Genomic DNA, 26,148 nt, shown 5'->3' with positions numbered 1-26,148 from the left:
TTTTATGTGGCTCTCTCAATAATTTTGTTAATAAGCGTATCTTTTCACTTGCATGTATGTGTGATGTGTGAAAAGAGATGATGATATGATAATCATTTTTTGTTAATATTTATCTATGTTAGTGCACATGAATGTTTATGTGAGGTTTTGAATGTAAAATAATAGGTTGATAGCACAATCATTATATGTTAATATGTGTGTATTTTAGCATAGTTTGAATGTATTGTTAGGATATAGCCCTTAAAAGCATGACATGATATAACAAGTTTGGAATTCATTATTAATTTAATGATACTTCATGTTCACTTTTATTTATCCTTATTTCATGCATTATACTTTATGAGCATTTTGAACTAACATCTCTTGCATTGTACTGACTTAAGTGTATTAAGAGTTGCACATAAGATTTAAGTCATGCGTACCTTACAAGTATATGATTTGTTCACATCCAATTTGTGGACTTAGGTAATCCATTTGAAGCTGTAATGCACCACCACCTTCTATTGGAGGGATGATTGGTCTTGACCATTGGAATAAGGTTCCCTTGGTGAGTGTACTAGTGTATATGGTTACACATTAGATAAGGCTTATGGTGAGTCATGATATATGGCTATCGAGTAGTCATGACTTTGCCAAGCTACTACACTGTATTGTCTCTTAGCGAGAGAATATTGAGGTCATGTCAAAGTTAATAGTGACTTTGACCTACGAGTGAGATTGTAAGATGATTATATATTCCATATGGATTGAGTCACTATTAATGAAAGCTGGTAGCAATAGGTATTTTCAATATAGGTACCATGATATCTTATGGACTTTGAGACAGTGTGTCCCCTTAGATGATCCTAAGGACATGTGATCATGAAATCTATGGATTCACAGTAATTCCTTAATGGAATTTGACATATGTTCTTAGTAAATTAGAGTATGTCATTTGATCACATAATAAGAGGATATATAACTTAAGGATATTAAAGGTAGTCTTCAAAGACCGATAGTTTTTACCTTGTTAGATTATGAAGGACTAATTCATGAGGAGACCATATACGGTGGATAATAGTTTATGGACTTGAGCACTTGGTGTCACGTAACAATATACATAGGGTATTGGAATGTAGTTGACTCTTTGTAATAGGATATCAAGTCAACTTCAAAATTGGATTTTGAGGGAGTCAATACTGTTCTATGGGCTAATGGTCCCCTGCTCGAGTTCATATTCTTTGATGACATGGTTTATGAGGGTTGGATGAGTTTTTAATTCACTTGTGTTTTGGTAATTATACAAGGTTGCACGGGGGTAAATGAGTGATATCTTTAGACTGGGCTAATTGATTAATTGGAGTCTTGTTGGATTAATTAATCAATTAGCAACCTTTTTAGGCTAGATTAAGTGACCCAAGCCCATGATGGACTCAAGTCACTTAAGTCCAATAGGAAGCCTATAAATACCCCTCTTAGGGCTTCAGTCCTTGTCACTCTCTCCTTCCAGTCCTGAGAGAGAGCCCTAGCCTCCAACCCTAAGATCTCCGCCATCTCAATGCCTAGACCCAAGTAGTCATTAGGTGGATGATTGTTGAGTTTACGAGATCATCTACAGATTTGGAGTATTCTACATCGATAAGAATCGATCCGGTGACTCCGGATCACAGATATGACACCTTTTCTAGATCTTTGGTGTTTTTGGTTTTTGAATACCAAAGTTTTTCGTTGTGCTTAGATCTAGAGAAGCTTAGGATATGATTTCATGCACTCTAATGATCCAAGGCTTGGGAATTGAGCAATCCAAGATTTCCCAACATGTATATGTCCAATGTTCATTCTATGCATACCCACATGTATGTGCTAGAATTTGTCCATTATAAAAGATAAGCTTGTCTGTGTCTATGTACCTGTGTGCTTGTGTCTTTGTTAAAGTGTGTATTTTAGCAAATTCAAATTATAAAAGATATGCTTATATATCCAAATAGATAAAATTGCTTTGAAGTGAATCAACTCTGAAAATGATACTCTTCTTTTGCCCTTTTTTTTGGTTTGTTTGTGTCTATAGCTGATGATGAAAATCCACATAAAACCACTTCAACATAATATTTTTCCCCTAATCAAAATTCGTCTGAGATAACAGATTCTTGGCCAGAGGCAATCAATGAATTATAAATTATTTTGAGTATGACTTCTCTATGAGTGTTCATAGGCCAGAGAAGGAATTTTACAAAAGTCCTGTGGGATGCATTTCAGTAAATGGATCACAGAGGGTAATTCTACGGATATAATCTCTTAAGTCAGACACAGTTTCTGAACCTTTGGTAATGGGGCACATGGCTGAGGCTGGAGGACTGTTTTGATGCAAGGGATGGGATATGGATAGTTAAAAAGAGATTGATCAGGAAGCTGACACCCTAACTAAGAGGTGGCCTACTACTTTGGAAAATTCTTGGCAAGCTGTTTCTTTCTGTTTCAAAATTGTTCACCATTCTGCTTCTTGGTTACAGTTCTTTTCTTCTTATTGCACAGAGAAAGCTCTGATTCCATTCCTTATGCAGTTACACTCAAAATGACATGATTAATACATAAATCAGCAAAATATGCCTTCCATCACAAATGAGATGGAGTTCCACTATAATGACATGAAAAAGTTCAAGGATGGAGCATATTGACACAAAACACAAGCTCCAGGATGTACACCTCAACTCAAGCCGCTAACAGCTGTTTCCCTATCTTCCTCAAATCTCTGTAAACCTTAGAAAACAGTACAGGCATCTCATCTCATCTCATGAGTTTTCCCTTAAAGGCCCAGAATACATATACAACGATTCTCATCTTTCTCTCTAGGAATTATATCCTACAGAAGAGATTCAGATAAAATAGAAACAAAACCAAAACAGGAATTTGAGACATATCCCAACAATTCTTCTATGAGTAAAATCTCCAGTTTCTCATCAATATGTCATGCAAGTGCATATTTCATGCAAGTGCATATTCTCCCATCAATGTATAAATTCTCCAAGAAAAGGATATCAATGCATGATATTTTCTTCCTGAATTTTATCTGTAGAATTTAAAAAAATTCAAATTGGTGACTATGTAGTTCTTTTTGCTACTGTCACAAAGCACAAGCAGAAGTTGTCCTATTGTTCATTTTTCATAAAATGTAATAATAATGTTGTTAAATGACCAACAGATTTTACCAACACCAATGAATTTGGGTGTAGATCAAACCCACAGTCCAAATTCAGCAAGGGCCAGTATCAAACTAAAAGAGCCAGACCCATATTTGGGCTAACACACAAAACACTTTCACCTCATTTATGTTATGATCATTGAGACAAAAAAAGATGAATCACAAGCAACAATCAATTATATATAGAAAGAAATAAGTTAAAAAAAAATTAGTGCAAACAACTCCAGCATATAGAAAGTTCAAGTTCAAGACTGGAATGAATCAGATAATCTTCATTAGACCATAAAATGACTTGTTAAACAGTACCTTAGACCTATGCAACTCTACAAGAGAGGGGAAAACCCATTTCCTTCTTCTCCCTTCACTGTAAAAAGACAACAAAATAAAAATAAAAATTGATCAGTTGATGGAACATTACAGAAAGAGTAGTAACTCAAACGTGACATTAAATCATGTATAAATATTTTATAACATGCACATGTCAGACAATGTAACCATAACATTAGAACAGAAAGGTAAGGACATGAAAGTATGGAACATAATAGAACAGAGCAAAAACATTAGTCAAGAGATTTATAGACACAAAACTTCATAGGGGTATCCCATTAATGTTTTGGTTTTCTGTTCCAACTTTGTTGTTGTTGTTTTTTTTTTTTTAATTCCTTTGCTGGATGAACCCAACAAAGAAGAAGGATGATGCAACAGGCAGATATGGAAACTTATGCAAATTCAATAATTAAGACAATGGTTAAATTGCATGGGCATGAAAGAGTTTTCTTTTCATCTTCAAGTCCAAAATACAAGCTATATGAATAGTGTAACTGCATGGGAAAAAGGAATACTTGATGACAAAAGTGGTGGCTCCCATCTGTACTTCTATAGAGGAGGAATAGGATGTGCAGATTAGAAACTATCTTGGATTATAAGAGGATCAGTTCAGAGAGCAGGTCGGGTTGCTTCTAACATTAATATAAACCCTTGGCAACAAAATTTATTTTCTCAAATCTTGGTTATAAGACAACCAGTTCAGGAGTGGCTTGGGTCACTTCTATCATTGATATAACCCTTAACTTAAGTTGATGGTAGACCCAACCCAATCTGAACTCATTTACAACCTTATTAAAAAACATTTACTTTAGCATTCTAATTCCTTTAATTAATTCATTGAACACACTTATACCCCTATGGCCTAAATCCACTTAGACCCCCCTCTTCCCAATAACTGCATTTACATCCCATCTCTTAGATTGTTAGCCTCACAAGGACCCCTTCCAGAAAAACCATTGTTTGTTTTGCCAAGGGAAATGGGTGCTGTCGTTTAAAAAAAATAAAAAATAAAAAAATAAAAATAGCAAAACTAGCCTCTATCGCTCTTTTCCTTCCCCATTTCTTTATGATAATGATAATTATTATAATTATACATTTATGTGTGTGTGTGTGTGTGTCAGAGCTCCAACCTTCATGAAATTCTTCTTCCCTGTCTTCATTTTTTTATTGTTTATTTTTAGATGTCATGGCTGCTTCTGTTTTCCTGTTTTAGTAATTCCTTTTTTATTTAGAAAGGGAGCAGAAGGGAAAAGAAAGAGTATTTTGGATATTTTGTGTTTTGATCAACTGTGTTAAAGTTGAGGGGGTGCGTAAAGGAAGTTTTTTACGAGGAGGTAGTCTATGTGCATTAGGCCCAAATAGCAGGATTTGAAGAAAATTTACTGTTAAGAGAGAACAAGAAAACATAAATGGTGCCATTGCAAATTGAGGAACATTTCCAGTGTTGTTAAATAAACCATAGCACCATGATAGCAAGATCCTGAATTACTACAGATTAAAAAATCTATATTGCAATTGCTAAATAGATGATTTCAATAAGCGTATGGTCAACCTCACATGAGCAAATAATGCCTTTGCAATGACAAGCAACATGGAAGCAAAGATAAGGATGTTAATTTTAGTTTGTAACTCCGCAGAAAGTCCCCTCAACAATTCCAAGACCCTTGCTTTTGCCTTGTCCCCAGCCTCATGGTACCTGAAACAGAGACAAACATCAATGATCACAACAAATCAAATACCAAACACCAAAAAGCAAGGGAGTAAATGGTATGAAAATAAGAACTGTTTTCTGTTCTAAAAACAAAAAAAAATGAAAATGAAACAAGAAACGGTTGGTACCATGTCTCCAAAATTTGTTTTCATAAAGATTTCCTGAAAATGGGTCATTTGGGAAACTTTAAATGATTGTTCTGGCGATTTAAAAAATGCAAGTACTTCAACAATTGAAAATAATGACAAGCTTTTTGACATCTTCATTCTTCAACGTTTAAAAATTGTCTTTATTTCCACCACCAAAAAAGTCTAAGCATTCTAGATAAGAGGATCATCCACACAACTTATATGGCCTTGGCAAAAAAAGAAATCACACCTTGTTAGTGCATCCTCCACCTTCACTGTGGTAAACCATTCCAATCCGACCTTTCTACCTTTTGAATCTATAGCAGGTCTAAGCTGCTTAATTTGTTCTTCCCCTGGAGTACCTGCCCATGCAACTGGTGCAAAACGTTTTCCCTTGAACCAAACAGCTTCATGCTCTCGAGCATATACAACTTCTCCTTTTGGACCTCCAAGTGGGGCTGTGGTAGCTTTTATTCTTGAAATAATAGGTAGAAAATCTTCGGAGATCTAGAAGAACGTTAAACTTCCATATATATTAACACAGAGATAGGATGCATATGCCATAAAGAACCATAGTTTTACAACATAAAATTTTGAGAAATTAAGCATTAACAATAGAAGATATAAGCCACTTTTATTTTAGCAGGAAATCAAAATGTATCAACAAACAACATTGATAATCTCCTCCAAAAGCTTTCAAAGGAGCATATCACTTGAAAGTATGCAACTGAGCCCACTTCAAATGACCACCTTTCTGCTAGTAAGTCAATCAATGCATTCTGGCTTTCACGATAAATTAACACAAACTAAGGCCAACAAGGAGGGTGTTCAACTTTGACATTATTAAGATGATATGGCCTTCATGATCGCACAAGTACCTTGGACCAAGTTTACTGGAATTACCAAGTTGGAGACCATCAAAACTAAGCTTGAGAACACCATATGAGGGGGAGGGGTCCAAGTGAAATGAAAGTTGTGCGGAGCATGCACCAGAGATGAAATTTCATTCCAAAACCCAAGAAAGGAACTTCTTTAAATGAATAAATAAATAAATAGAGAGGCATAAATAGAGACTGAGTTAAAGTTATTATACTTGACTTCTATCGGAAATTGTCTTTTACCTTTTTTTTTTTTCGTTTGCAGTACTCAAGACTCTATGATCCTATGACACATAATATGCTAAAGAACATGCAGTACAAATAATATGGATGACCTTGAAGGAGACATGAATCCATTATAGTAAAGCAGCAAGGTACCTAATCATGACAGGAAAAGTTGAGTCCTGGAGACTTACGGCTAAAGATAATGCCTCAGCTGCTCTTTCCACTTCAGCAAATGCTTCTTCTACATGGATCCTCTTCACACGACCCTTCCAAGGAGATTCCATGTCCTCAAAAAAGTCATTTGGAATGATAGGATGGTAACTTATCTTTTGATCATTTTCACCATCAAGAAAGATCATTTTACCAATTCTAGCTGAAATCCATTCACATTCGTTCACCTGGGAGAAAACAAGGACATACAAATTTTATAAATGGATGATTGAACCTGGAAAATAAATTAACAGAAGCAACCAAATATATGATTAGCTAAACTTTTATTGCCATAATCCTGAAACATGTTAAAAATTGATTCCAACAATGGCAACATCAAGTTCTATATCCTAGCAAACTTTACAATTACCACTATTAAACATTGAAGGTAATGCTATTATGACAAATAAACAACAAACCCAAGTTGTTCTCCTTTGGTAACATTCAGAAATTTTACTGTTCACAGTAACCAAATGTTACGTTTCCCTATAACAATATAACCATAAGTCCATCAATTTCACACTTGCCAATTATCAGACACGAAATAACTCTCAATATCCACATTGCATAATAACACAAATACTTATCTTGATATCACTCAATCAATTCCAAAAGAAGAAGAAAAATCAACACTGTCATAAATCCTCAAATCAACTTACCAAACCACCAACACTGAATAATTTGTAAAACTTAAAGAGGAAGATTTTCATTAAAAAAAAATGGTACCTACCTAGGGCATGAATGACATCAAGCATGAGAACCTTAGCTTTCCTTTTGTTTTCCCTATTTGGCAAGCCTCCCTTCTTCTGAATGTTTAAATCTTTTTACTTCTTTTTCTGCAGTAACTTTCTCTCTATATTGCCTCTTTCTTAGAGTTGCAAGAGATACTCTCTATTCTCCTTTCTTATAGTATACTTGCAAGAGGCATCTTCTTTCTAAGAGTGAAAATTTTGTAGGAGAAATCTTTAATTCCTTCTCTTATTTTCCTATCCTACACCAATATCTTGTAAATTTGTATGGGTAAAAAAAAACAGTATTTATGAAAATCCAAGGTTGAGAGAAATATTTTTAAAACACTACTATGGAGCAAAGAAGAAATAAAAACAAAATAGTGATTTTGATATAATGAAGAACTGTTGAAAATGCTTAGATTGAATAAAAAGGTAAAAAAAGGAACTCATGTTATGAATGCAAAGTATCAACCATCAACTCAAAAGCAGCTCCCAAACAAACTTACAAAACACTATAAACACCAGTTCAAGGGAACTAAAAATATAAAATTAAAATAGAAAAGAAAAAAAGAAAAAAAAAAGGAAAAAAAAAGAAAAAAAAAAATACAAGCTAGGGCCAAGCAATTAACCTCGCCCATTCATAAAAATTCTGTCATGCCAAGAGTTTTACAAACAATCTATAATGCCATTTGAGACAATGACAAATATACTGAAGAAACATTATAATGAACTGCATAAATAATATATTTCAAGAATGTTTTCATGTTTCTTTCACAGAATTTCTATAGGTCCATGCATACTGCACATCACTTCCACACTGTTAACGAACTGTACAAAAGCTCACACTGCTTCCACATTTTTTCCAGTCACAATATACCAAGGAACTGATATCAAGCAAGCCACCAATTTTTTTATTTCTTTTTAAAATTATATTTCATTAGATTTCACCTATTTGATAAAATATCTATATAATAATATAACCAAAGGAGAACGTTTCACAAAGTATCTGAAAGTCCTTTGCTGGTCAAGTATTCAAGTCCATCACCATGAGCTGCAACCTAATGCTCAGATGAGTCAGAGGACTAACTGCTATTGAAATTAGCACAAGATAACACTGCTTATTTCAGATTGGAATCAACAAAAAGACTTGATATGATCAATAACCATTAAAGGGGGAACAATGTAGTTTCATGTGTCCGAACAGAGAAAATGAAGATGGTCACTAGTATTTCTTCTAGAAAACCATGATCCAAGTGTATCAAGACTAAGATAATGTAACTTAAAAAGCTCTCACAATTGCTGTATTTTCTTGCAAGCAAGGCTATAAAATAACAACAAAAAGTAGTCAAGCACACTTTGAGTCTTAAACATGCAGCTTAAATGATGGAGTTTACATCATTTTATAATGATAAATATTGTTTATTGGTGTTTTAGAACCCTAAAACACTTAAAGAGGTATCAAAACTCGAAGGCCTTGGATCTTCTCGTGAAAAAGGAGCGAATATAATATGCCAAGACAGAAAGATGCTTCGTTTTACACCATGAAGATGAAATAGGCAAGAGTGAATTTATAATGAAATACAAAAAATATATATATCTAAAACCACATGTTATCACTCACCAATGTGTCAAAGTCAATCTTCAATCCAGTTGCCACCCAGGTAGGATCCATCAATAATTTAAGGATTTTGTTAAGATCAGAGTTTCTATGCATCTGCAATATTTCATCAAGTACACTTTTTATTCTGCAGAACTCAATATGATTAGCCTCCCTAAGCTCAAGTAGCTTCACAAGCTGCACAATAAAAATTTGAATTCAGGGATCAGTTACAAATAAAATAAAAGAAAAAGAAAAATTTTTAAGAAGAAAAGAGGATATATATATATAAGATACTAAATAAGGAATAGAAAAGGATAGAATAAAGTGTGTGTAATGGGAATGAATTTCCAAGGTCCAGTCAAGAGAAGGAAGATAAGGGAAAATTTTGAACATTTTAAGCTTCTTTAGACTCATAATTAATAAGTGGTTGGTATTGGAATCTTATTTAGAATTTAAGAAGTTTTTTTAATGAAAATGTCTCCTTAAAAGAAGTTTTTGATATTTTTAAACTTCATATTTTCTAAAAGTCTCTTTTTCTAAAATTTGATGTTTGTGCTATTTTTGGAAATCTAAAATACTTCTTTATTAGAAACTTCTATTTCAAGAAGTTTCTTTAATTTCTAAGTGTCTTAATTCTAAAAAGGAAAGTTTCTATTTTTAAAATTCCATTAATTAGAAGATCTAGGAGTTTTAGGAGAAAAAAAAGAAATTCTAATAAATTACCATGAAGACTAGGTTTCTTTTTCTACAGTTTGTTAAGTTTTTTGGGTTTTCTAAAGCCTGTAAACAAGGCTATTTGATGTAATGAAGAGATTAATGAATCAATGTTGAATAATACTACATTCCTTGCAATTTTCACTAGTGAGACTTCATTGTTTCTCTTCTAGGTGAGACTCCTAGAAAGTTTTAGTAAACTTTAATCACAGGTTCTTTCCATAAATTCTAAACTAGTGAGGTCCTAACCCACCTATTTGATTGTGGACAACCATCCCAACATCAATGTATGTGTGTGTTAAGAGAAAAGAGAGAAAGAGAATTGTGGTCCTAATCTCAAAAACCTTTTAGGGATAGAAATTAGGGAGGCTGATATTTAAAGATGATAAAACCCAGAAACATTCACAAAGGCCAGTAACTACATCGGTTGTTAGTCAATCAGTCAGTTAAACTATCCAGATTTCCCAAATTTCAGTCTCATTTTTCATAAAATTTGATTTGTAATAGAGTTTGTTGAGAGAGAGAGAGAGAGAGAGAGAGAAAACCTTAATTCTCATTCGTATGATTAACTTCTTACAATAGAGAAATATATATACAAGGCTAGGTTGAACTAACTACCATATATGTGACCTATATTAAGAAAGGAAAGAAAGATTGTACACTATAAATACATTATATTCAACACTCCCCCTCAAGCTGTAGCATATATGTCATATGCACCAAGCTTGTTACAAATGTATTTAATCCTAGGACCTCTGAGAGATTTAGTGAAGATGTCTGCTAGTTGATCATTTGAATTAACAAAACTTGTAGCAACACACCCTAATGCAATCTTCTCTCTAATGAAGTGACAGTTAACTTCAATATGCTTGGTCCTTTCATGAAAGACTAGATTGGATGCAATATGTAATGCGGCCTGATTGTCACATACTAGCTTTATCTATTTATTTTTTCCAAATCTCAATTCCTGAAGGAGTTGCCTCAACCATATGAGTTCACATGTTGCCAAAGCCATAGCTCGATACTCAGCTTCGGCACTTGATCTAGCCACTACATCTTGTTTCTTACTCTTCCAGGATATTAAGTTACCTCTAATAAAAACAAAATACCCTGAGGTGGAACGCCTATCTAAGGGTGAACCAGCCCAATCTGCATCTGTGTAACCAACAATTTGGGTATGACCCCTGTCTTCATACAACATACCTTGGCCTGGTGTTCCTTTAATATATCGAAGAATGCGGATCACAGCATCCCAATGGTTGTCACATGGTGACTGTAGATATTGACTAACCACACTCACAAGAAAAGAGATTTCTGGTCGAGTGATGGTGAGGTAGTTCAGTTTACCTACAAGTCGTCGATATCTCCCAGGATCTCTTAGAGGCTCCCCCTGTCCTGGTACAAGTTTGACATTTGGATCCATAGGAGTGTCAACAGGTTTACATTCTAACATACCTGTTTCTTCCAAGATGTCTAAGGCATACTTCCTTTGTGACATAACCACACCTGAACTGGATTGAGCTATTTTAAGTCCCAGAAAGTACTTGAGTTTGCCCAAGGGGACTTAATGGCTTTAAAACGCGTTTATGCGTATACAAGGTTAAGAGGAACTCATACATATATAGCATCAGAAACTTTTTTCCCTATTTGGTGTGGGGTATCATAGGCTCATTCAGCTAAATGATGCATAGTTGAAAAGGAATCCAAGTTTAAGAGCAACCAACCTACTAGATAAATCAATGAGTTTGCATAGCTAGACATCCAATTTCCAAAGGTCCTAGCGTCTCCTATTAGATCCACATTTTAACTCTAGTTGAGTCTCCTTTTACAAAGGAACACCCAAACACCTTGCAAATTTCATTAATGTTGACTTTTTTATTTTCCATGAGAAAAAAGGTCCTTGATTTTATGTGGAGCTTTAGATTCTTTTTGATGGGCAAGAGAACAATTTGTTAACGAGGCAAATCAAAAAGGGGTAGAACCCAAGTACACAAGAAGCATATAGAAAGGTTACCGAAGGGCAAGAAACAAGAAGAGAAAACACACTAGTGTGGCCCCACCCAATCCACAAAATTCTACATGGATAAACATCTCCCTCCCACACAAAATCTAAACTAAGAAAAGAATGTCTGAGTAAAAGAGTCCTTTAAACAACTTCTCCATGCCTTCAAAAGTTCTTCAGTTTCTCTCCTTCCAAATGGTATAAAACAAACATGACAAGGCTAACCTCCAAGTTTTTCTACGCTTTTCTCTTAAAAAACCCTATGCCAAATGAAATAACCAAAAAGGAAATAAATGGAGAATCAAATTTTGAAAGAGCCTGAAAAATGATATCGAGGAGAACAAACAATGAGGTCAACAACCATGCTCTATTATTGGGTAAGAATGGCAAGGAACATGAAAGGAAAAGGACATAGTAAAAAAGATGATTGATTTTGTGGTCAAAATAAGTGATGATAGAAGTTGAAGTTTCAAGAAATGGAAGTTGAAGAATGGTCTAGAATAATAGGGAGGAGAATCTTTATGCTTGAAACCCATGTAAAGGTTTGGAAATCGGTTTTGAATTAGTAGATCTTCCCAACACAGTCTTGCTAAAAGCAAATATTTGAACCATATCAAAGCGAGAAGCAAGTATACTAAGAGAAAATAGGGAAGCCTTGGGAATTTATTTATTTTTTTTCCTTGATAGGCAAATTAAAAGGTGATGCACCCTATATGCATAAGGGGTGTACAAGAGGAAGCAAAAGAAAGGAAAATCAAACCACCCAACTAAAATACAACAAAAACCATATCTAACAATGTACAATTTTCCATCCTTAATAGGGGGTTAACCCTCAAACTAAGCATGACGGCACAGAGGCCTCATGAGGGTAGCACCTTGGCCCCATGAGCAGCAAGATAAGGTGCAGTGAGCAGGATGGGAGCCTCAGAAACGCACACAAGCTGCTGCATGCATGGGCAGCAACAACACACAAGCATGCAAAACCAACGTACACACACAGGCTCGGTGCTTTTGTGTGGTGCAACCCATGGGCACAACGACACGGAGTATATGGGAACCATGATAGATAGCCTCAGCCAAGGGCAATAAACTGCAGCATGGATGCACGTAGCCTTAACAACAAGGCCTAGTGAGATGCATGAACCCAACATGCACACGGACTGACCATAGATGCAGCAGAAGGATCCCAGCTCATGTGTAGGCTAACATGAGCAAAGGCGATCTGGCAGCATGGCTGGTACGGGACTGACTCAAGGCAAGCACAGGCGGACTTGAGGCAGATCATGGGAGACATGTCTTCGCATTGGGATGAGCCTAAGCAAGATGTGATGCTCCTTAAGCTATGAGAATAGTGGGTTGATGCATCAGATATATATAGGCAAGACTCTTGAGGCACAAGGAGAGAGACTCCTGATGTGTGAGACTCCCAATTGGGATGAGAATTGAAGTCCTGATACATGAGGAGACAAAGTCCTAAGGCACGAGAACTCAAGATTGAGTAGGAGTCAAAGCCTTACTCAGAGAGGCATCTGTTGAGCTTGAGTTAGAGTTTGACTAGGACTCAAAATACTAGTTCCATAGTAGGATTGGACTGCTTGGTGCAACATCTATAAATAGAGGGTCTACGCGCCTTTAGAGAGCAAGTGAACTACCCAGTGTTCTTGTGGGAGTCCTTGTTAGTGAGTTCCTTGCATTCTATTGTGTGATCAATAATATATGAGTTGGGAAGAGCCCCGTAACCTCTATGTGCAATCTTGTGTGGGTTCGGGAAAGGTTGGCTTAGACAGCATCTAAGCGCTGCACATACACCAAAACTTGGTGCCTAAAATTGTGTTTGTGATAGTTGACATCAAAGCCTGATCAATGGCTGCAAGGAGAAGTGCCCTGGAGGCACTATGTGAGCAAGTTGCACGATTAGAAGCATATGTGGATGAAGGCCTTTTCGATGCAAACGCCACTCTATTTACAAGACTAGCAGAAGCCTTCTAGGAACTTGGTTCACAACATGGACTGATGAAAAGTTGGGACAAATATGTGGAGAAACGGAAGGATTCCCTCACAAACAAGATCAAGTCAGTGTGCTAAAGGAGCTTTAGGGGCGGATTGGATCTCTTGAGGATGAGATCACATTGCTGAAGCGAGCTGTGGTGCAAGGCATGCCCTCTACTTCAGAACCATTCACAACAAAGGTGCGTGTGCCTAAGTCCAAACCCTATGATGGTAAGCGGAACGCCAAGGATTTAGAGAACTTCCTTTGGGACATGGAGTAGTATTTTAGTGTTGCTCAGATCCCTGCAAATGAACAAGTAATGATCACGTCCATGTATCTCTCCAAGGATGCAAAGCTATGGTGACGTACAAAAACAAGTGATGATGTTACGGTTAGGAGACCGAAGATCAACACTTGGGAGACATTGAAAAAGGAGTTGAAGGACCAATTCCTTACCACAAACACAGCGTGGATGGCCCATGAGTCTCTGAAGAAGCTAAAGCAAACAAGCTTTATTAGAGACTACGTCAAAGAGTTCAGTTCATCGATCCTTGACATCAAAGACATGTCTAAAGTTGATAAGCTCTTCAACTTCATGTCGAGGCTGCAAGCATGGATTCAGACGGAATTGAGAAGGCAAGGTATGCAAGACTTGCTTGCAGCCATGGCGACAAAAGGCTATTTAGTTTACCACAAACTAAACTCTTCCTCCACTACGACCCAGAAGAGGAAGAACCAACAACAACAGTCGAGCAAGAAAGGAGGGGTTCACGTCCTCCAAGAAGTCAAGTGGGAAATCAAACAAAAAGTATAAATTATCTTAGACTAAAGTAAGGGAGAGGACCACTTCCTCACAAACAACCAAGGCATCCAATTGTTTTATCTATACCGGGCCATATTGAGTAAGGGATTGCCCATAAAAGGAGAAGCTAAATGCTCTCATTGCTGCTGAAAAGGAGAACAGTGAGACAAAGATCCTCACACAAGTCAATCCACTTCAATTTCTAAACTCGATTCAACCAGAGGCAACTCACAAGGGCTTGATACATGTTGAGTTGTTGATGGGTGGGTAGAAGGTTGTGGCTTTGGTGGATAGTGGGGCAACCCACCATTTTGTCTCTACACGAGAAACAACTAGGCTAGGCTTAAAGCTCAGCAAAGATGATAGCAAGCTGAAGGCCATGAATAGCGAAGCACAAGAGACCCACGACTTGGCCAAGAATGTAGCAGTCTAGTTGGGGAATTGGAAGGGCACCATCGACTTCCTTAGTGTACCACTGGATGATTTTGACTTCATATTGGGCAACGAGTTCTTCCAGAGAACAAAAGTGGCACTGTTGCCACACTTGAATGTGATGCTAATCATGGACAAGATGCAGTCTTGCTATGTGGAGGGATTGGACAAGCTACCTAAGAAATCATCTAAGGAAGGAACCATCTCTACCCTGTAGGTAAAGAAGGGTCTAAGATAGGGTCAGCTCACCTATGTCACCACTTTGATAGAGATCAAGCTAGACAAGATGGTGAAGGTCCCTTATGCTATTGTGCCAATACTGCAGGAGTATATAGATGTGATGCCTCCCGAGTTGCCTAAGAAGCTTCCACCAAGGAGGTTCATAGATCACCAGATCGAGTTAGTGCCAGGGGTCAAGCCACTTGCACAAGTCCCTTATTGAATGACTCCATCAGAGTTGGTGGAATTGTGGAAGCAACTAACTGAATTGTTGGATGTAGGGTTGATACAACCTTTAAGAGCACCATAGGGGGCACCAATACTTTTTCAGAAGAAGCAGGACGGATCACTGCAGACATGTATTGGTTATTGGGCATTGAACAAGGTTACCAAAAAGAACAAGTACACCATACCATTGGTTGTAGACTTGTTTGATGGATTGAGTAAAGCAAAGTACTTTACCAAGATAGACCTGCGATCAAGGCATTGGCAAGTTCGTATAGAGACAATTTGTGTGACTCGGTATGGTAGCTATGAATTCTCGGTCGTGCCTTTCGGACTAACTAATGCCCCTGCCACTTTTGGCAACTTCATGAGTGATGTCTTGTTTGATTTCCTGCACTCGTTTGTGGTAGTGTATTTGGATGACATGGTGATCTAGAACTAGACTCTACAAGATCACGTGGTCCACTTCAGGAAGGGTGTTGCAAAGACCAAGGCAAAACTAGTTGTATGTAAAGAAGAAGTGTGAGTTTGCACAAGCTGAGATCAAGTTTATGGAGCACCTAGTGTCTAAGGGGCAAATTCGAATGGAGGGGTCCAAGGTGGCAGCAATCCGGAATTGGCCAGCCCACAAAAATTACTGAACTTCGTTCCCTCCTCAGGTTAGCTAATTACAAAGAGCCTCAGCCAAGGGCAACACGCTGCAGCATGGATGAGCATACCCTCAACAGCAAGGCCTTGTGAGATGTGTGAGCCCAACATGCACATGGACTGACCATAGATGCAGCAAAAGCATCTGACTCATGTGCAGGCTGACATGAGCATAGGTGATCTGGTTGCATGGCTAGTGCGGGACTGACTCAAGGTATGCATGGGAGGACTTGAGGCAGATCATGGGAGACATGTCTTGGCATTGGGACAAGCCTAAGCAAGATGTGATGCTCCTCAAGCTATGAGAATAGTGGGCTGATGCATCAGATATATATAGGCAAGACTCCTAAGGCACAAGACACTTAGTCCAAGTAGGAGACCACATCCTCATGCATGAGGAAAGAGACTCCTGATGCATGAGACTTCCGATTAGGATGGGAAGTTGAGCGTCAATGCATGAGGAGATAGAGTCTTGAGGCATGAGAACTCAAGATTGAGTAGGAGTCAAAGCCCTACTCAGACAGGCATTTGTTGAGCTTGAGTTAGAGTCTGACTAGAACTCTAACACTAGTTCCCTAGTAGGATCAGATTACTTGGTGCAACATCTATAAATAGAGGGCCAAATGAACTACTCGGTGTTCTTGTGGGAGTCCTTGCTTGTGAGTTCCTTGTATTCTATTGTGTGATCAATAATATACGAGTTGAGGAGATCCCGGTAACCCTGTGTGCAATCTTGTGTGGATTGGGGAAAGGCTGGCTTAGAGAGCATCTAAGCGCCACACATATGCAAAAACTCGGTGCCTGAAATTGTGCATGTGACAGGGGCGTAGACCACTCCAAGAGGGATTTGATGATGGTCTCCTACAACTTTTGATTTGGAAATTCTTCCTTAATTGAAGTCCAGTTAGTAGGCTCTCCCCACAAATGCACCAAAACAAGCAAAGGGGAGCCAATGGCTTTGCCTTCCTCTGTTGCTTATCCAAACCCTAAACCTTCTATCCCAACAGGAACTCCCTAACTAATTCTCAAAATACTAATTATGGCCTGAAAATTGACAGTAGCATATGTCAAAATTTCCTGGTCCTATCATAGTGAATTAAAAATGTGCTTTGCCCATTCTCCACTAGTTTTAGAATGACTGCATCTGTTCATCAACAACCACCCTATCCTTGTATGCACCACCGCCTACAATGCAAAAAGACAAGTCCTATGAACACAAGTACAACCAAGCTTCTTGAACAGAGAACAATACAAAATCCTCAGCAGATGGCATTATAAAATGATTTCACCTAAAATCTCCCTCCTATTACTCCTTGCACAATAAGTTATCTCCTCTGCTGCTAGTAAACTCACACCCTGAACGAGCACCATCTCCCAATCCTGAAATCTCCTTCAATAAACTGATAGAAGCTCAGGCCACACCTTGTGTAAATGTCAGGAAGGACACATGCTTACCCTTTATACAAAAAGTAGTATTCTATAAACCAAGTGCATCACACTTAAAGAAAACTGTAGGAATGCTAAATTCTAAAAGGAATTAGTGATAAGCTTTCAGGAAGAACAGGTGCTTGAGATTGGTCTTAACTTACAATACATCTTAGAATATTAGCAAGAAAGTATTTCATAATCCATAATTTAACAACACTCAAATGAAGTTGTAACCAGTACAAGTATAACCAAACAACCACAATAAATTATATTGAGTTCCCCCTTCTGGACCTCCAATTGCAATTAGTAAACAAATTCAGCTGCAGATAGCCATAAACAATATAAAATAGTACTAACATATAGGAACCAAAAAAATTAGCATATACTGATACTTTAATATTGAACATGTCCATGGGGTTACTGGTATATGACCTTTGCAGGGGAAACACAAGTAAACTCAGGAATCGAGCACGTTACATTGTTCATGAGTCTGCATGTTGCTGCCAAAATAACTACAACTTAGCACAGAATGTTATAAAGACAACCATGAAGAAAGCATAAACATACCATCATACATGTATCAATGATATCCATAAAGGAAAATAATCTTCATGCAAGTCAAATTTGAAGTTACTGTGTGTGAACTTGTTAACATATGACAAAAAGCCCTTGAACATTGCAGGATGATGATCTAAAGAATCTATACTATCAACAGATCACTATGTTCAGTAGTTCTAATTATGTGACTCTTTTTTCAATCAGCAACTACATTTTCATTGAATGATAAAAGAAATAAAGGCCACATGACAGATGAATTGTCCTTCAACCAAAACAGAAGAACAGAAATTCCATGGGTCTTTTCACTTTCAAACAATCTCACTGGAGCTTTCCATATAGTTTATGGGGCATTAATGAAGTTAAAACACATCAAAGTCCATTCAATTGAGAATTAGAAGCTGGGAATTGCTGATCCAGCACTTTCAATGAAAGAATTTGTCATGCAAAGTATTATTACAACTGCTCAATCATCCAGTAACACATTCAATGCCAGTGATGGACCCATTTTGTAGTTGCCTTGGAGCTCCTAAAACTGTAGAAATAGATTAGTGAACCATAAATGCTATGTTGCATGGGGTGCAGGTGCAGGTGTTGGGCATGGTTATGCATCTGGGTATCTAATTTGCACTCACAAATTTTAGAATATGAGGATTCAGCACCAGCACAACACTTGGATAAAAAACAATTAAATATTAATAAAAAACAAAAATATCTATGATAAAAATTCTTCTTCTTTTCTCGTTTATCTCCATCTTTCCTTTCTTATCTCAAAATATTTCTGTAGAAGTTCACTTCCAACAAACTCTCTTTTTTCAATCTAAGTATCTGCTAAGAAAGGTGAAAATAAAAATAAATAAGTGAATCAAAATCAAATATCCAAATTTGAAAAAAGGTGGGAGTATCCAACAAGGATCTCATACCCACACCTTTGTTGTGTCATGTCAACGTAGGAATGATGGGTGAAGTTGGAGGATCCAAGTACCATAGCATAAATGCTAAAACTATTCAGGTTAAGAATTTCTTTTGTTCTCATGCACTAAAGATTTTATATGAATAATATACTCAAATAAATATGCTGGTCCAGTTCATCAAACATACAATGGTAAATATTGACTAATTAAGTGGCATATAAACCAAACCAACACACAAGGACAGTTACTAGAAGATATATCAAGCTTTCTTGTTTTAATATTCTCATTCCACTAACAAAGTGAGGATAGGGCACAATAAGTACACTTAAAATCTCCGAATAAACTTTTGGTACAACTTGAGCTTTCAGGTCACCATTTGTCTTTAACTAAAGGAAAACAGGAGAAAACTAAGTTCAGTTATCTCTTTCACTGTATCTAGGCCAAAACTCTCCCTTCAAAACACTGTCGTTCCTTTCCCCATGAAGCTCCTGATGTTCAGGAGCAGATTTCTCATCTTTAAGCAGCTAAAGAAATATACTTAAAAGATCTTCACAAACGAAGGTGAACTGTAAGCACCTATGTGAATGGGTTCAGGTGCTGGCATTGGCATTTGTATGGATATCTGATTCTCCACACTTCCAAATTTGAGGATATGGTCACAAAAAAGGATCTAAACAATGGGTACAGGTACTTGGATACTGCATAATAAAAAAATCAATTAGAGGTCAATTAAAAACAAAGATATCCTTGAGGAAACTTCCCATTTTATCTTTTATCCCTAGTTTTTCTATCTTATCCCTAAATATTCTTTTAGAAGTTCACTCTCCAGTTAACTCTCTCTCTCTCTCTCTCTCTCTCTCTCTAATGTCACTATATGTTAAGAAAATTAACATAAAAATAAGAAATTAATTAAAATCAAACAATCATATTCAAGGCAAAATATAAGCATCTAACATGGATCTCATATCCACATTCATGTTCTATCATGTCAACTCAGGTATGTTGGGTGGAAATTGGAGAGTTTGGACATCATCGGTCAATATTAAGGCATTAAAACATTTGAAATAATTGGAAAGGAAAAAAAAATTGATGTATGCAAGTATCCATCATCCATTTAAAAAATAACACACTAAAATAGTTACGCATATAATAGGCTTGAAGACAGGGAGCAAAAGCCAATCACATTAAGAAATAAAATAAGAAATGACAGCATACTCAACAAGGAACAACCAAGAACAAATAGGAGTCATTAACAAAAATATTTAGGATGTTAAGACCATGTGGACCATATATGCTGTCTCTTACAACTCACCTTGAATTATGGATGCAATCTCATAAGCAGGAGGGTTGAGAAGAAGATCTCTAACATACCTGAGGCATCAATTATTAGCAAAATTAAGGAAGCAAAAGAGCATCCCTACCATGCTACAAAGAAAGATACAACTAGATGAGTCCATCAAGGAAATGAGCTTGTGAACAACCATTGAAACTGGAAGCTTTTAATGATCACAAGGAATCTTAGCATAACTTATAGTTGGCTATAGTTTACTCATATTGCCATAAAAGTACAGATAGACACAATCAAGAACATTTGGAATCTAAACAAAGGGAACAACTTTCTATCAAGCTTCACAAAAGATTAATTTAATGGTTGTAGGAATTCAGAGAATAAAATCCCTATTAAATAGGGATTAGTTGACCTGTTTATCTCCTTGTAAATAAAGAGATATAGATTAATTTCAAATCTCAGTTTTGTATTTCAGTTTTATGTGTATATCCCTTAGTTTTAGGGATAGCTTTATGGTCCTAGAATTAAGGAATTCCCTATGGCAGGTTGTTGTCATCTTTCCTATTTATGTACTATCATTTTTCACAGTGAAAATAAGAAAAGTAGAGTTTTCCTCTATCATTCTTGATGGTATCAGAGCCAAATTTGGCTTCTCAAGCCTTCATCACTGGTTGGTTAAGAACCTGCAGAAATCTGTTTTCTGAAGAAAAAAAAAACATTCTGCTCTGTTTTTTTAATCTGAAAACAAAGCATTTCTTGTCGTTGGCCTGCATTGCTGCAACCTTTTCATTGACGATCAGATTTTCTGTTCCAGCACTGCCTTATAACCTTTCCTCAGCCTCCATCGTTGTTTTTCTCTGAAAATTCAAAAGGTGAAATATGGCATGGCGATGGATAGGTAAGAATCCACTTTTGAGGTAACCTTTGGTCAAGAAATTGTACAGTCCAATAATCATGGTGGTTTGGAGAAGACTGTTCTTCCCATCACTGGACACAAACTCAATGACCAGAATTATCTCCAGTGGTCGAAGTCAGTAATGATGTTTGTGTGTGGATAAGGAAAAGATGATTACCTCACCGAAGCAGTCACTGCGTCTCCACTGGAAGATCCAAAGTTCAAGACATGGAAATTAGAAAATAGCATGGTCATGTCTTGGCTTATAAACTCCATGACCAATGAAATCAGTGAAGCCTTCATGTTTTATGAGACAGCCAAGGAAATCTGGGATGCTGCAAAGGAGACCTACTTGGACAAGGAGTTATTTTCGGTAAAAGAAATCCTTAATGATCTGAAACAGGGAGAACTCACAGTCACACAGTATTTCAATGCACTCACTAAGTGTAGGCAACACCTAGACCTGTTTGATGAGAATAAACTCAGCTGTCCAGATTGTTGCCGAAAATATAAGAAAATTGTTGAGAAGGAGAGTCTTCAAGTTCCTGTTCAGACTCAATAAAAATTTGGATGAAATTAGAGGACGAATCCTCAGAACAAAATCTCTTCCATCCAAGAGGAATGTTTTGAGGTAAGATGGGAAGAAAGTAGGCAGAAAGTAATGCTGGGAAAAACCTCCTCGACATCCAGTCAGAATTCTGCTCTTGCTGCCCATGGTTCAAATCAATCCGCCTATGACAACAAGCAAAAGAAGAATGGCAGGCCTTGGTGTAATCGTTGCCATATAAAGGACCGTTGCTGGCAAATATACGGCAAACCAGCGGACTGAAAACCTCGCAGCTCGTCCAGAGAAGGTCAAGGTCTAGCAGCCAGCTCAGGGGAAAAGAAAGAGTAGCAGACATCCAATAGCTCCACTTTTTTCAGCAAGGAACAAGTGGAGATCATTCAAAAACTGATCGTCAGGCAATGTGTCGATCGGTTTCTGGTCTCGAATGAGTGGGAGGGTCATTTCTCTGGGGCTGTGTAGTGTGTCCTTCATAAGCCGGTCTCAGATCATTTTCCAATTCTTTTAGATGGGGGAGGAGTGAGGAGTGGTCTGATGCCATTCAGGTTTGAAAATATGTGGTTGAAGGAAGAAGGGTTCAAGAAAAAAAAGCAGCCGTGGTGGGTAGGGCTCAATTTTAGTGGGTCTGCGAGCTTTGTGTTGGTAGCTAAATTGAAAGCTTTGAAGCCGTTGTTAAGAGAGTGGAATAAATTCGATTTTGGTAAAGTGGAGGTCAATAAGGCTTTGGCCTTGAATCAGGTGGATTTCTGGGACAAAGTGGAATTATCCCGGCCTCTTTCTGTTCAAGAGGTGGATGCAAGGAGAGGAGCAAAGGAGGATTTTAAAAAGTGGGCTTTGTTGGAAGAAATTTTGTGGAGACAGAAATCAAGGGAAGTTTGGTTGAGAGAGGGGGACAGGAATACTAGTTTCTTCCACAGGATGGCCAACGCTCATAGGAGGAGGAACATGTTATCCCGGGTCAAAATAAATGGTTTTTGGTTAACAGAGGAGAATGAGGTTAGAGATGGGGTGGTGAATGAGTTTAAATTAATGTTGTCTACTGTTAGAGGTTGGAGACCCAGCATACGGGGGATGTCTTTTGAGAGGTTGGAGGTTGTGGATGCAGCTAGATTGGAGGAACCGTTTTCGGAGCAGGAGGTGTTAAAGGCTCTTAAGGGTTTTTGTGGGATAAAGCGCTTGGGCTTGATGGATTTACTATGGTTTTTTGGCAATCATCGTGGGAGTTTGTGAAGGAGGAGGTTATGGGGGTTTTTTAGGGATTTTCATAACCATGGCCGTTTCGTTAAAAGTCTGAATGCAACTTTTACTGTTTTGATCCCAAAGAAATGAGGGGCAGAGGACTTAAGGGATTTCAAGCCTATTAGTTTGGTGGAAGGACTGTATAAATGGTTGGCTAAAGTTTTAGCCAATAGGTTAAAGATGGTGGTGGGGAAGGTGATCTCAAAGGCTCAAAATGCTTTTATGGAAGGAAGGCAAGTTTTGGATGTTGTCCTTGTGGCCAATGAAATTTTGGACTCGGTTTTAAAAGGCAAGGAAGGGGCAGTGATGTGTAAGTTGGACATTGAAAAGGCGTATGACCATGTGGAATGGTCTTTCTTGTTTTCAGTCATGAGTATGATGGGTTTTGGAGAGAAATGGATTAGGTGGATGAAGTGGTGTATCTCCACAGTCAGCTTTTCCGTTTTGGTTAATGGGTTTTCCTCAGGTTATTTTCAAAGCTCTAGAGGTTTAAGGCAAGGGGATCCTCTCTCTCCTTACCTTTTTGTGATGATAATGGAAGCTTTTAGTAGTCTCCTGAGGAGTGCAGTAGATGGGGGTTTTGTGTTTGCTTGTAAGGCGAGGAGCAGGGGTGGTGAGGGAGTTAAAGTGTCACACCTTCTATTTGTTGATGACACTTTGGTTTTTTGTGGAGCTTCCAAGGAGCAATTGTTCTATTTAAGTTGGATTTTAATGTGGTTTGAGGCCATGTCGGGTTTGAGAATTAATCTTGACAAAAGTGAGCTAATTCCGATGGTTTGTGTGGAAAATGCAGAGGAATTGGCTGCAGCTATTGGGTGTAAGGTTGGAAGTCTTCCAATCACGTATTTGGGATTGCCTTTAGGTGCGCCTTATAGATCGCTGGCTGTTTGGGACGGAGTGGAGGAGAGAATGAGGAAAAAATTGGCTAGATGGAAGAGCCAATACATTTCTAAAGGAGGTAGGATTACTTTGATTCAGAGTGCTCTGGCGAGTATGCCCATTTACTATATGTCTATGCTCTCTATGCCCAGAAAAGTCAGATTGAGGTCAGAGCGAATTCAGAGGGATTTCTTATGGGGAGGCGGGGCTCTTGAGAGGAAGCCTCATCTTGTTAGGTGGGATTTGGTTTGCCTTGAGAAGTGTAATGGGGGGTTGGGGGTTAAGAGCCTTTCTATCCTCAATAAGGCTCTTTTGTGAAAATGGAGTTGGAGATTTGCTATTGAGAGAGAGGCTTTTTGGAACCAAGTGATTAGGGGAAAGTATGGGGAGGAGCAAGGGGGTTGGAGTTCAAAGGAAGCAAGGGAGGGGGGGAATGGTGTGGGGTTGTGGAAAACTCTAAGGAAGGAATGGGAAGTCGTAAGAAGTAGGCTATTTTTTGTTGTAGGGAATGGGCAAAGGGTAAAATTTTGGAAAGATATTTGGTGTGGGGATGAACCTCTTTGTGTTTCTTTTCCTTCCTTATTTGCACTGGCTGTTTTCAAGGATGCTTGGGTTAAGGATGTGTGGAGGTACAATGAGGGTGGGGGAAGTTGGAGCCCACTTTTTGCTAGACCGTTTAATGATTGGGAGTTGGATGAGGTTTGAAGATTTTTTGTGGCCTTAAGCGGGAAGCGAATTCACCAAGTAGTGGATGATAGGATGATTTGGAGAGAGATTAAATGTGGAAAGTTTTTAGTTAAGTCTCTTTACAAATCATTAGTATCAGGCCATCCAATCTCCTTCCCTTTGTCGGCTATTTGGAAATTCTTGATGCAGCCTAGAGTGAGTTTTTTTGGGTGGGAAGCAACTTGGGGGAAGGCCCTTACCTTGGATCAGCTTCAAAAGAGACGATGGGCTCTAGCGAACAGATGTTACCTTTGTCAAAGGCATGAAGAATCAATAGATCACATTCTCCTCCACTGTGAAAAGGCAAGGACTCTTTGGGCGTTACTTTTCTCTATGTTCGGGGTGCAGTGGGTGCTGCCAGCCACTGTTAAGGAGTTGCTTTTAGGGTGGAATGGGACTTTTGTGGGAAAGAAGAGAAAGGTTGTTTGGAGAGCAAGTCCTTTGTGCCTCTTTTGGACGGTTTGGAAGGCAAGGAACAAAGTTGCTTTTGAGGAAGAAGAGCTGTCAATTCAAAGGCTTAAGCTTTCTTTTGTTTATTTTCTTTGGTCGGAGACGAAATTTTCTATAAAAGATGGTCCCTCGACCTTAGTTGATTTTGTTGGTTGGGTGGCAACCTGTTAAGGGTGTGGGTAGGGCTGCTCCTCTGCCCTTGGCGTTCAGCTAGGGTGTGAGGGGTGTTTTCTTCCTTGTAACTTAAGCCACTGCTCTGGTGGTTTTTTTAATACAATCTCTTTACTTATCAAAAAAAAAAAACTGATCATCAGGCAACCTCTTCCCAATGAACTCTAACAGTAGCATCCATAGCTCATAAAGGTAAATCTTCAATGGCCTTGAAATCCCAAAAGGAGAAGAATAACCATTGGATAATTGACTTTGGAGCCTCCGATCATATGAAGGGTAATGCTGATTTATTCCACATGTACAGCCTGTGTTCTGAAAATTCTACAGTTCGTATTGCTAATGGTTCTATATATAAGGTGGTTGGAATAGGATCAATAGTCATTACTGAAGATTTAGCACTCAAATCTGTCTTGTTGGTTCCAAATTTAACTTACAACTTGCTATCAATAAGTAAGCTTACGCGTGACTTGAATTGTGTTACTAATTTTTATTTCAAGACTTGGAATTTGGGAGGATGTTTGGCAATGCTAGGGAACATGCTAGACTCTATCTTCTTGAGGTTCTTAATAATCCTAAAAAAAACTCAAGTTGCATATAGTGCTCCTTTTCTTATTTCTTTTCATGTTTCAAATAATGATAGTGCAATTATGTTGTGGCACTATAGGCTTGGACATCAAAATCTTTTGTATTTGAAAAAACTATTTCCTAGTTTATTCAATAATAGCAATGCCAAGTTTTTTCAGTGTGAGATTCGTTAGTTGTCAAAACATGCAAGAACAAATTTTCCCATTCAAGGGTACAAACTATCTCATCCTTTTGTCCTATATAATGATATTTGGGGTCCCTCTGGAATCAATAACATTACAGGGGCTAGATGGTTTGTATCCTTTGTTGATGATCACATTAGAACAACCTAGGTTTACCTTTTTTTTTTTTTTTTTGATAAATGAGCACAAAATATATTAAAGGGCGGAAAGCCACAAAGCATATAGGTAGTATACATAGCAGCCTAAAAACA

General features: G+C 37.8%; 1 protein-coding gene across 1 annotated transcript in view; it reads right to left on the bottom strand.

Moving 5' to 3' along the window:
- Positions 1-26,148, bottom strand: part of LOC117915137 (DNA mismatch repair protein MSH1, mitochondrial) — an 81,834-nt gene that overhangs the window by 3,341 nt on the left and 52,345 nt on the right. The window contains exons 17-23 of the mRNA XM_034830716.1: positions 20,230-20,288; positions 17,881-17,948; positions 9,010-9,183; positions 6,639-6,845; positions 5,595-5,851; positions 5,058-5,201; positions 3,485-3,542 (exon numbers count right to left, since the gene is read on the bottom strand). Of these exons, the coding sequence (XP_034686607.1) occupies positions 3,485-3,542; positions 5,058-5,201; positions 5,595-5,851; positions 6,639-6,845; positions 9,010-9,183; positions 17,881-17,948; positions 20,230-20,288 (967 nt within the window). The remainder of the gene's footprint in view (positions 1-3,484; positions 3,543-5,057; positions 5,202-5,594; positions 5,852-6,638; positions 6,846-9,009; positions 9,184-17,880; positions 17,949-20,229; positions 20,289-26,148) is intronic.

Source organism: Vitis riparia, chromosome 5, assembly GCF_004353265.1.
Source record: "Vitis riparia cultivar Riparia Gloire de Montpellier isolate 1030 chromosome 5, EGFV_Vit.rip_1.0, whole genome shotgun sequence".
In the NCBI taxonomy this organism is placed as follows: domain Eukaryota; kingdom Viridiplantae; phylum Streptophyta; class Magnoliopsida; order Vitales; family Vitaceae; genus Vitis; species Vitis riparia.
Note: the sequence above shows the minus strand (reverse complement) of the source record. Positions and strands in the feature narration are given on the sequence as shown.